The following is a 12179-nucleotide window of genomic DNA, read 5'->3' as shown; positions in this document are numbered from 1 at the left end:
GATAATGTATAAGTAGATTTCATGAGTTGGAGCAATAATCCACTCTCTTGTTTAAATGGCTTTCTCCCGAATTTAGATATTCCTTGATTTAATTTTAGGGTTTGAGCATATTTGCTAAAAAAGGAGTCCATTTTTCCTTCCACTGTGTTTGTATAACATTCCAAGAAACAAAGGAGACACCACTCTTTGGAGCAACACCAGCCACACAGCCTCCAGTCACAGATGGTCATGAAGTAGCAGGTTTTTACACCCTCTGCAGTCTTAAAGGGCTGTGACCCAAGGGCAACTGTAAAACCCACATGTTAGAATAACTTAGATTTCTTGTGGTAGACTGAGTAAACAAACGGACAATGGCTAGACTTTATATGACAATAGAACACTGACCCCCAAAAGAAAATTCTGCAGCAACCACCTCAGAACAGTGAGGACTTCCTGAATGACTAACAACTCATTTTTGCTTCTACTTCCAGGACAAACCAGAGAAATCCAACTATTCTCCCCGAACCAATCACAAAGGATATTCCATTTCTAGTTATTCCTCTTCCAGCTTCCTCATGATAACAGCCTCTAATCAGGGTTTATGGAAACTTCTCTGTTTTCTCATTATAAAGCTTGTCCTCACCCAAACAAGAATTGTCTCCCTCCTCATAGCAAATTGCTCCCATGTAGGCAGTCTTCATTTATTTCCATGTGTGAATGATACTTGTGTTGACTGGATGACTACTTCTAAAAAAAGAAAAGAAAAGAAAAAAAAAAGCCTCCAGCCATATGCAATACAATGTACTTCTGTAACCACTTCTGGCCCTTAGTTGTGTTTGAGAGGAAAGGGATTCTACTTGAAAGGACGCAAAATAGAAATTTTTAAAAAATTGATTTTAAAAATATTTGTCTGTGCTTCTATGAAGGTTACCAATTTAATTTTAACTAAGAATTTACAAATCGACATGCACTGTGACTCCATTTTTGTTTTATATACATATATATATATATATATATATATATATAGAGAGAGAGAGAGAGAGAGAGAGAGAGATGCCTATAAAGGAGTTATGGGTGAGGGGACGGGGGTGTTTACTTTCTAAAATATATTTTCTACAATGAATGTGTTTCTTATATAATTTTTTAAAGTCACTTTTTAAAAAGTTTCTGAATTAATTTCCTTAAATCTTTAGTTCTGTACTTTTTCCTCCACTAAAACATTTCTTCGAACCATGTAAACCTAAACCCTGATATTAAATGTGATTAAACTACTCTTTTTAGAAGTACATTTCTTATATCTGAAGAAAAGCACTTTGGATATTGAGGAAGACTTAATGATCCATAATGCAGAGTGGGGAAACAAAAGCGGTTTCTGCTGTTTCTCACCCCCTCTTCTTTTAATTAAGACAAATTTTTCTGTAAATAACTCGTTTCTGTTGGTTTTGAGGAAAGCTTGCGAGGCGAGAAGAACCCCTGACCGGGTAAGACAGGAAAGGGGCATTACAAAATGCCATGCCTTCTCTGGAGACCCACCCAGCCCGTCCCCTTTCCCTCTTGGGATTTGGGTAGCGACCAGCGCGTCACGGACTTTGAGGAACTGCCATTCGCTCCGATTCTTCTCAAACTCAGCTGGTACCACCCTCAACCCGGGAGGTAACGCCTCTGCCTGAGGGCTCCGCATTCCTCCAGCCCGCCCCACCTTTGCTGTGGAATAAGCGGGAACCCCTAAACTAGACAATTCTCAGCCCTCCCGCAGACTTTCACCAAAAACTCCAGGACTAAAGGAGGCACAGGGTTACGCTGAAAATCCGCTTGGGCCTCCCTGTAGCTTCTGTTTCGTGAACCACCGGCCGAGCACAACCGAGGTAATTAGTTGATCCAGCTCCCCAGAGACGCCGGACTCCTCCTCAGTGCTGCCCAGGGGCCCCCAGCTCTTCGTCTTCGGTTCCACTGAGGCTAGCACTGCCTTCCCTGGGACAAGTTGGGACAGAGTCGCATCACGAGCGCAGAGTACTCACGCCCGGAGGCCCTGCCCACTGGACAGCTCAGCCAATCGTGGCGCAGGCAGGCGGTGGGGGCGGGGGCGGGAGGGCAGCAAACCAGGGCCTTAAAGGCAGAGTCAGGCACGACCCGGCCAGAACCTCCGGCCTCGGAGACCTGGGGAGAGGTACGTTCGTCCGTGGAGTGCGCCTGCGCAGCTGTGGCAGCTGCAGGTCAGCGACCTAGTCTGGGGCCGAGGCGGGTCAGGGACGGGGACTGGAGGGAGGGATATCCAGGGACTCGGGTGAGGGGGCAGGCGCGACCCCCAGGAACGACAGCGTCTGCCCGCCGGGAATTGATGAGGCTGGGTCGGCGCTCCCTCAAGCTTTGGCAGCCTTGAGGTGGGGAAGGGGGCAGGGCTATTTGGGAAACCCTGGGCAGAGCTGACGCCACCCGGGGGGCGGGGGAGGTCCTAGGCCGGTCAGCCTCTGGGAGGTGGCAGGCACAAGTTCGGGTCGGTCGCGGTAGTGTGACCCCCGAACTCCGGGCTAAGGGGCCCGTCGCTCCCTGCGCCGCCGTAAACAGCCTCTGGAAGCGACGGGAGTGTGCGAAGGGCTGGGAGCTGGGCAGCAAGTCCCTGGCCTGGCCCCGCCTACAGCGCGGGTGCGGGCTCAAACCAGACGGGTTCTTTGAGCCCCAAGAGTCTGGCCCTGACCGGGCACGAGAACTGGGGGCTCTGGGCGCCGTCGTGCCACGTGATCGCGTGCCCGGTCTGGAGGGCGAGGGAGGGGGTGTGGGCTACACAGGACAAGGGTAAGGACGGTAGAGCTCAGTGTGCACTCCTGCCCACCTTCTCCTGGGAAGGCTTTTTAGAAAGGTTTCAATTTAGGCAGCAGAGATTCGAAGTCATATCTCACCCCCTGCTGTTTATTAGCCAAGAAGAAAGGTGTGAGGTAGCCATCTAACTTTGAGATCCATGTCTGTCCCTACTTAGGATCAGGTGTCCTGATAAATAAAATTCTTGGGTCACCTCATACGTTCAGTAAATAACCTGGACCAACGGTTTCCTAGTTGTTGCCTTAAGATTCCGACACATAAGTTGTGGCAGAAATTCTTATCAAAACCTAAATTATCATTGCACTCATAGTGAAGTCTGTTTCAGTTCCTATAGCACTTGTCAGCCTGTTTTTCATTTTGATGGCTGAATCAAATACCTCCACTGTGTTAAGTCTTTGACCTGTTTCTCCACCCATATCTTTAGCCTTCTTTCACAGACTTTCCGTAAATATTTGAGAAGATCATTTAAATGTTCTTAGTCCACCATAGTGGCTATAACATCCAGGAGAAAGTAGGACGGCTTCTTTAAAGCACTGGCCTCATCAAATACTAATTCTTTTTCCTTCCTAGGTTTTTGAAACATGAATCCTTCACTCTTCCTGACTGCCCTTTGCTTGGGAATAGCCTCAGCTGCTCCAAAACTTGATCAAAAGTTAGATGTACCCTGGTATCAGTGGAAGGCAACACACGGGAGACTGTATGGCATGGTTGGTAACATCTGAAAATTTCCAGAGGGACCCCACAGACAATGGTCCATGCTGTTGGAGTTTATAGCCAGAGAGTAGTTTCTGGAGGAGTTGTTTTGGCTTTTTTCAAGGCAGTAACTTAATGGCACCTATTTCTGAGCACAGCATGGGCATATTTTCCTGTGTCAGAGTTTGGAGAACAGCTCTCAGAAGTATAAAGCCATCCGTGACAACAGTTTTTCTTTTTCTCTGTCTGCAAATCCATTTGGTGAACATGGGTTGGGTTTTAAATAGAAGTAAAAATGACCAGTTATATGTTTGCCTGTAGGATGAAGGATGGAGGAGGGCAGTGTGGGAGAAGAATATGAAAATGATTGACCTGCACAATCAGGAATACAGCCAAGGGAAACATGGCTTCACCATGGCAATGAATGCCTTTGGTGACATGGTGAGTGTGCCATGAGTTGCTGAACTTTTTGTGCCTCCTCTTCTCAGTATTTTAGCAAAATAACTTCTTCAACATTTTATTTACTTTTCCTTAAAGACCAGTGAAGAATTTAAGCAGGTGATGAATGGCTTTCAAAACCAGAAGCACAAGAAGGGGAAAGTGTTCCATGAACCTTTCTTTCTTGAAGTCCCCAAATCTGTGGATTGGACTAAGAAAGGCTATGTAACTCCTGTGAAGAATCAGGTATGACAGAATTCAGATTCAGATTTTCTTAAGAATGTTTAGGTATATGGGCTGTTGTTGGTCTTTGTCTTGTAAACTGATGGCTTTTTTATTTAAAGGGTCAGTGTGGTTCTTGTTGGGCTTTTAGTGCCACTGGCGCCCTTGAAGGACAGATGTTCTGGAAAACTGGCAAACTTGTCTCACTGAGTGAGCAGAACCTGGTGGACTGCTCTCGGCCTCAAGGCAATGAGGGTTGCAGTGGTGGCTTAATGGATAATGCCTTCCAGTATGTTAAGGACAATGGAGGCCTGGACTCAGAGGAATCCTATCCATATCTTGGAAAGGTAAAAGGAACTCCTTATCTTGTCATTACAGCTCTGCTTTTGAACACTTTCAGAGATAACAGACATCTTATTCAGCATTCACATTTTAGATGTAAACTGTCAGAACTGTCATTATAAATTATCAGCTGTTGCACAGGTCTCTGATTAGATGGTTAACATAGCTTGTCTTACTTCTATGTAACATGGAGAATATGTATACCATTCTGCATATAATGCATATTTCTCCATAGTGAAAAATTTCTTATAGCCAGGTAGACCTAAGTGGTCTTACTGAAGAAATATCTACTAATTTTTCAATTTCAAACCAATCAATAGCATTTTGCTGGGCTGCTTTATAACAAAATTGACTTAGAAATTATTAAGCTGCAAACTGCTGAGTCTTATGGTCCTAAAATTCATGTTCTTCATAAGGTGGATGGTAGTAATCAAGTCTCTTTCCCCTTTATCTTTAAAAGGAAACAAATAGCTGTAAGTATAAGCCCGAGTGTTCTGCTGTCAATGACACTGGCTTCGTGGACATCCCTCAGCGGGAGAAGGCCCTTATGAAGGCAGTGGCAACTGTGGGGCCCATCTCTGTTGCTATTGATGCAGGCCATACATCCTTCCAGTTCTATAAATCAGGTTGGTGTTTTTCTTTTATTATAGAAATTCAGGCAGGGAAAAGTGGAAAACACGACCATGATTGACTCTGGTATGGAGTCCTGTTTTCTAGGACTGTAGAATTTTGAGTGTATGCATTTAATAACAATGATGTTTCCATTTGACATTATACTTTATTTTCTCATGATGACAAACTTCATAAATATTTTTAAATGGCTATGTAACTATTCTTCAATTGTTGGTCCCTTTTTCCAAAAGTTTTTTACTATTGTAGTTATATCTGTAAAGAACCCTGTGGTTCAAGTTTTTTTGTTTTTTTGTTTTTTTGCGGTACGCAGGCCTCTCACTGCTGTGGCCTCTCCCGTTGCGGAGCACAGGCTCCGGACGCGCAGGCTCAGCGGCCATGGCTCACAGGCCCAGCCGCTCTGCGACATGTGGGATCTTCCCGGACCGGGCCAGGAACCCGTGTCCCCTGCATCGGCAGGCAGACTCTCAACCACTGCGCCACTAGGGAAGCCCAAGTATTTTTTTGTTTTGTGCTGTTTTCTTAGTTGGCATTCAAGGAGTAGAGAGGATTATGCTAATTAATATTAGTAGTTAGTAGTTGAATGCCTAAATCACCTTAACCTTGATAACTAGGTCTTATTATTGGAAATATTTTTTAGGTAGAAAATATATCTAAGATTTTGTTGAATTTTGTTGATTTCTAGTGAGTTAAATTTTTCTTTTTCCTTTTCATCAGCTGTTACTATTTTTGGTCAAATATTTAAGTCTTATTTGGAATTTGTTTATGACATTTCACTGAATTTTGAGCTATTTCTCTTAATTGGTTGATAGCTTGGGTTACTGTCATGTGTCACTTGGAACTCCTCACCCTAACATTGAATTTTACTCTCCCAGGTATTTATTATGATTCAGACTGCAGCAGCAAAGACCTGGATCATGGTGTTTTGGTGGTTGGCTATGGCTTTGAAGGAACAGATTCAAATAACAATAAATTTTGGATTGTCAAGAACAGGTATAAAACTCCAAATGTTGTATTTATATTTTAAATTGAAAAGGGAATCCTTATTTGGAAGCAGTATTTGATTCCAGGTCCAAAAAAGCTCAATTTTGAAATCCCAGAAGTCTTTCTCCCACTTAAACACAGAAATACTGATATGTGATTATAAGATTCTGTAGCAAGTTTGTTGGGGTTATTATTATGTATTTGTAATATTGCATTTCTAAATTCTGAAAATTTTCTTAATTCAGAAACACATCCAGCCCCAGGGGTTTCATATAAAGGATTTTGCACCTGTAGAGTTGAGGGCTGGTTTCCTTTTTCTGTCTCTAATTTTTGAACAAGGAGTAGTGGGCAGAAACATCTGCCTCTGCTCATTCTTTAAGTCTGAAAGATTGTCCAAGAGTCCAGTGGCCTCTGTGCATCCTTTCTGATATCATTTGATATCCTGTCATTGCATTCTACTCCCAGCTCTCAGAGGTCTTTGAGGGTTGTGAGGATCAATTTTCACAGCTAAAGTTCTTTAACTGAGATGAGCCTGAGGAGACAGACTGCTACATTGGAATGCCAGTTCTGCCTCAGTTTCCTATCTTAAAAAGTTAAGGACCCACAGGAGTTAATATACTTATAAATATATGTAACAGAACTTAGAATAGTACCTGATACATGCTATGCACTATTTTAATTATTAGTTATTATTATTAATGAAGGTAATGTGTACTTGATGCTTTGTATAAAATGGAAAACATGTTCTTCTTTCAGTTGGGGTCCAGAATGGGGCTGGAATGGCTACATAAAAATGGCCAAAGACAAGAACAACCACTGTGGAATTGCCACAGCAGCCAGCTATCCCATTGTGTGAGCTGATTGATGGTGATAATAGAGGACTTGAGGACAGCATACCTGGAGGAATTTTATCTTAAAACTGACCAAACCCTTATTGTATAAGATAAGATACTGAACCATTGAAGATCCAAGTTGTGATTTGAATTCTGTGACATTTTTATAAGGGTTAGATGTTACCACTTTTCCCCTTTTTTTTTTTTTTTTTTTTTTTTTTTTTTTGCTGTACACGGGCCTCTCACTGTTGTGGCCTCTCCCGTTGCGGAGCACAGGCTCCGGATGCGCAGGCTTAGCGGCCATGGCTCACAGGCCCAGAGGCTCCGTGGCATGTGGGATCTTCCCAGACTGGGGCACGAACCCGTGTCCCCTGCATCGGCAGGGGGACTCTCAACCACTGCGTCACCAGGGAAGCCCCAACCACTACTTTAATTACTGTTATAAATAGCTTTATAATGTTGAAGACTCATTGCTTAACTCTAAGACTTTTGAATTTTCATTTTTTAAAAGGATACATAAAACTTTACCTTTTACAATAAATTTTAATTCAACACGTAAAGGTGGAACTTTTTCTTTTTAATGCATTAACTTGTAGTAGTTGGGGTATATAATTGGGCTATAAAGACATAACTGAATGTGCAAATGGTTTATTAGGAGAAAGACACTGGGTGGCTCTGCAGATATTCTAGGTTATAAATATGCAGATTTTATGTCAACCATGTTACCTAGTGTTCCCAAAAGTAAATTTAATGGTTGTGATTAACAAATTTCAGGTGCTTGTTAGTAACTGGAGAAATCTGTTCAAGATCCATAAGAAATGAGGCTGGCCTAGAAAAATAGTCCTCTGGCCTCAGAAGATTGACGAGAGATCACTAGGTCAAACTTGGGCTTAGCTACCTAATCTCAGAATTTAAAAACTCAGAAAGGAACAAAACAGCCCAAGCATATGGTTACACAGATAGTAAATACAAATAAAACAGTATTTTTGTGTATTTAAAAGATGGGAAGGAAATATGCCAAACTTCTGGGTGAATTAGGGACGATTATTTTCTTTAACCTGTTCTGCAGAAACCATGTATTTTTATTAGAAAAAAAAATAGTAAAAATATACCTACATTCTGCAAGCTGAAGAAGCACGTGTATGTTTTTAAAAATCTCGTGTTCCCAATCAAGGAAATACAAGGAATAAACTGCAGAAATATTTAATCCAGCCATAATCCATTGTGAAGGGAATGAGTGATGGAGCACAACTGGAACTTTATATCCCACAAAACCTTCACTAGCCTTTGTCCACAGCCATTTTTGGAAAATACAGTCTACCACATGCAGTCAGGGATTCCTTCATCTTACATTACAGCAGCAGGCTAACTCAGAGTGCTGTGTACAGCATCCTGGAACAACTAAAGACTAAGGAAACATCTAGGTGCTAAATTGAATGAAGGTATGGTGGCTTTTTATTTAATAAAAGTTTCAAGTCTGTCAAATCAGAAGACCCCCTGCAGATGTCTAAATTATATTTTAGTATATTTGGTGTTTCTATAATTTTCAAATATATTAAGCTTGCAAAAAGTTCCAAACCGCATCTATCATCTAACAGGATTTTTCAAAGGAGCCAAGTCAAGGAGACTTGAAATAAATAGAACTGGAAACAAATTTAATCATCACAAAAATCTGAAGTACAAACTTAACTACCAGTATTACTTATAGTCCAGATATCTAAATAGTTCCTTATTATAGTTAAATTGCAAAGGAAATAAGGAAAGGTGAGAGAGAATTCAGCAAATGTGAGGAAGGAACTGGCTTACATGGGTATGTAGCTCTAAAACTTGGGCACCTTCTTAGGGGAGGGAAAGGGCTCTGTAATAAGGAAATCTCCATTCATAGCACGTATTTCAATCAGTATCTCCAAGGTATGTTTACAAAATCTTAAAAGCAATTATAGCCTGCATATTTCTGTTAATGGTTGGTGATTGATGAAAGTTAGAGTAGTAAGACCACATTAGGTGTTTTGCCTGTAAAACTTTAATTTGGCCATGTTTCCTAATCTCAGTTACCTTTTAACTGATATAAAAGTCTGAAAAGCAGGGCTTCCCTGGTGGCGCAGTGGTTGAGAGTCCGCCTGCCAATGCAAGGGACATGGGTTCATGCCTCGGTCCGGTAAGATCTCACATGCCGTGGAGCGGCTGGGCCCGTGAGCCTGTGCGTCCGGAGCCTGTGCTCCGCAACGGGAGAAGTCTGAAAAGAAAAAAAAAAACTTCTGGGATTTTAAAAAGCAAATATTAGTGGTATCCCATCACTTCACTTTAAGCATGGAATTTCACAAATGTCCATGATCATCTCTATTTTTTTTTTTTTTTTTTTGCGGTACGCGGGCCTCTCACTGTTGTGGCCTCTCCCGTTGCGGAGCACTGGCTCCGGATGCGCAGGCTCAGCGGCCATGGCTCACGGGCCCAGCCGCTCCGCGGCATGTGGGATCTTCCCAGACTGGGGCACGAACCCGTGTCCCCTGCATCGGCAGGAGGACTCTCAACCACTGCGCCACCAGGGAAGCCCGATCATCTCTATTTTTAAATAAGTTAGTAAGAAACTATTACCAAGAGCTGCTCCATGGTCTCGTTCCTTAGTACTACTTTTTAAAACTTTTCTAGTTCATATATTTACTCGTTCAAGTATTCGTCACTTTTATGTGACAGCACTGTATGGGCTCTAGGGACACGAGTAAAGCAAATAGTCACAGTTCCTCCCTTATGGAGCTCACATTCTCATGTTGCTGAGACAATGCATAACCTCCATCCCTGCCACAATGGCCACTTTGTTCATGAGCCCATTGGCAATGACAGGAGTGGCTGGGAAAAGAATCTGACTGGTATTCACAGAACAGGTTGTCCTATTCACTTGATTTACTGAGGTTACGCTTAGGTGAGCATTCACATGGGACACAAATATACTCATGCTTTTTGCCCATTCAGAGAGCTCTATCCACATACCTCTTCTCCAGACCTCTTTGTCAGCAATTTTCCAATTATGTTCCTTTCAAGTCTCAGACCATCCAGCCAAACCATGGCCACAGCCCATGAATCAGTATATAATCACATATCTGGCCAGTTTTCCTTCCAAGCAAAATGAACAACCAAGTGCTCAACGTTCTGCTCACAGGGAGAATTATCCTTCACCCGTGTTCTTCAGGGGTGTCCCAGAAAGGGACTTTAGTGCTGCAGCTGTCCACTTCACTTGGTGCCTGTATATCATGCAAAACCATCTGTGAATCAGGCCCAAGTTTTTTCTTCCTCAGGCAACTCATTGTAGAGAACTCCATGTGAGGCCGTAGGTGCAGGCTGGGAGAGAGAAGGCAGAAGTAGGGGCTACAGGCATTTGGGCAACTCCTTAATGTAACTTACTTTTGCCTTTAGGGCCTGCTCAGACCGTCTCATATATACCACTTCCACTTGATGATGGAGTGCTGTTTTTTGGCTTGATGGGTCAGGTAATACCCAGTTCATGATGAGCAGCTCATGAACTTGGTAGCCCATGGTTAAGCATTCATTCTCTACTAAGACCCAGTAGCAAGCTAAAAACTGTTTCTCAAAAGAACAGTAGTTATCCACAGAGGATACCGTAACTTCGCTCCAAAAGCCTAAGGGTCTGCATTATGATTTGCCTACTGGAGTCTGTCAATGGCTCCAAACAGCATCTCTCTTTGCCACTGACACTTAAAACACCATTAGATATATTGGATCATCTGGCCCAAGTGGAAGAACAGCTTGCATGGCAACCTGGACTTGCTAGAGAGCCTTCTCTTGTTCTGAGCCCCACTCAAAACTAAGCTTTTTGGGTTGCTCAATCAGTGGACCAAAGTAGCATGCCCAAATGAGAAATATGTTGCCTCTTAAATCCAAAGAGGCCCACTAAGCATTGTGCCTCTTTTTTGGTTATAGGAGAGGCGAGATGCAACAACTCACCCTTTGTCTTAGAAGGGATATCTTGACAAGCTCAACTGAACACCTAGAAATTTTACTGAGATGGGAAGCCCCTGAATTTTTGTAGTTTATTTTCCACCCTCTGACATGCAAGTGTCTTACTAATAAGACCAATAAGTCTAGGATAGTTGCTACTTCTTGCTCACTAGTTCCATTTAGCATAATGTCACCAATGTAATGGATCAGTGTGATGTCTTGTGGAAGGAAAAGACAATCATGATCCATGCAGTCTAAATTATGACATAGGGCTAGAGAGTTGATATACATGCAAAAGGCAAAACAATGAAAATGTATTCTTGACCTTGCCAGCTGAAAACAAACTGCTTCTAGTGATCTTTACTAATAGGTATGGAGAAAAAGCATTTGCCAGATCAATATACTGCATACCAGGAACTAGGGGATGTGTTAATTTGCTCAAACTATTTCACCACATCTGGAACAGCATCTACAATTGGAGTTACCACCTGGTCATGTTTATGACAATTTATTGTCATTCCCCAAGATCCATCTGTTTTCTTCGTAGGCCAAATAGGCAAGTGGAATGGGAATGTGGTGAAAATCACAATCCCTGCATCCTTCAGGTTCTTGATAGTGGTACTAATTGCTGCAATCTTCAAGGAACGAGTCATTACTTTTGGTTTATTATTTTGCTTGACAGAGGCAGTTCTAGTGGCTTCCACTTGGCCTTTCCTACCATGATAGCCCTCACTCCACATGTAACGAACCACTGTGGAGATTCTGCCAGTTGCTGAGTATGTCTATTCCAATTATCTATTCTGGAACTGAGGAAATAACTACACTGGAACCACTGTGAGATAGACCAGAGCAAAAACTCCATTGATCATTTGACCTTTACAAGCCCCTACTCTAACTTGCAGACCACAGTGACATTTTTGGGTCTCCTGGAATTAGTGTCAGTTCAGATCCAGTATCTAGTAGTCCCCAAAATATCTGATTATCTCCTTTTCTCCAATGTACAGTCACCTGGTAAAGAGCTATTGATCCCTTTGGGGAAGGCTGGGAGAAAGATTAACAGTATAAATTTTTGGCAGTGTAGTGGGGTCCCAGTATTCCCTTCATTTAAGGGTTTGGGGATCTGTAAAAGTTCTCAAGTCTGGGAATCGATTAAGGGGCTGTGACTCTGGTTTATTATTATTTTATTATTATTATTATTCAAGTTCACTTACTTGACCTAGAACTCTTCCACTTACACAGATCAAATAAAAATTTAGTAAACTGCCCATTTATTTCTCTTCTAGGGAC

At 42.4% G+C, this 12179-nt stretch overlaps 1 protein-coding gene across 1 annotated transcript; it reads left to right on the top strand.

The window, feature by feature from the left end:
* Nucleotides 1-2130: 2130 nt before the first annotated feature.
* LOC103089492 (cathepsin L1) lies at nucleotides 2131-6998 on the top strand. The gene is made up of 8 exons (XM_007448299.1): nucleotides 2131-2192; nucleotides 3367-3503; nucleotides 3811-3930; nucleotides 4027-4173; nucleotides 4272-4496; nucleotides 4952-5117; nucleotides 5997-6114; nucleotides 6862-6998. The coding sequence occupies exons 2-8, from the start codon at nucleotides 3378-3380 to the stop codon at nucleotides 6959-6961; spliced, it is 1002 nt and encodes a 333-aa protein (XP_007448361.1). The 5' UTR covers nucleotides 2131-2192; nucleotides 3367-3377; the 3' UTR covers nucleotides 6962-6998.
* The last annotated feature ends 5181 nt before the right edge of the window (nucleotides 6999-12179 follow it).

The sequence above is a fragment of the Lipotes vexillifer genome, unplaced genomic scaffold (genome assembly GCF_000442215.2).
Source record: "Lipotes vexillifer unplaced genomic scaffold, Lipotes_vexillifer_v1.1 scaffold252, whole genome shotgun sequence".
Lineage (NCBI taxonomy): Eukaryota > Metazoa > Chordata > Mammalia > Artiodactyla > Lipotidae > Lipotes > Lipotes vexillifer.
Note: the sequence above shows the minus strand (reverse complement) of the source record. Positions and strands in the feature narration are given on the sequence as shown.

Coding starts and splice junctions, on each gene's coding strand:
- LOC103089492 (XM_007448299.1), top strand. CDS start 3,378: ATGAATCCTTCACTCTTCCTGACTGCCCTTTGCTTGGGAATAGCCTCA. Junction 3,504..3,810: donor ACGGGAGACTGTATGGCATG/GTTGGTAACATC, acceptor GTTTGCCTGTAG/GATGAAGGATGGAGGAGGGC. Junction 4,174..4,271: donor TAACTCCTGTGAAGAATCAG/GTATGACAGAAT, acceptor TTTTATTTAAAG/GGTCAGTGTGGTTCTTGTTG.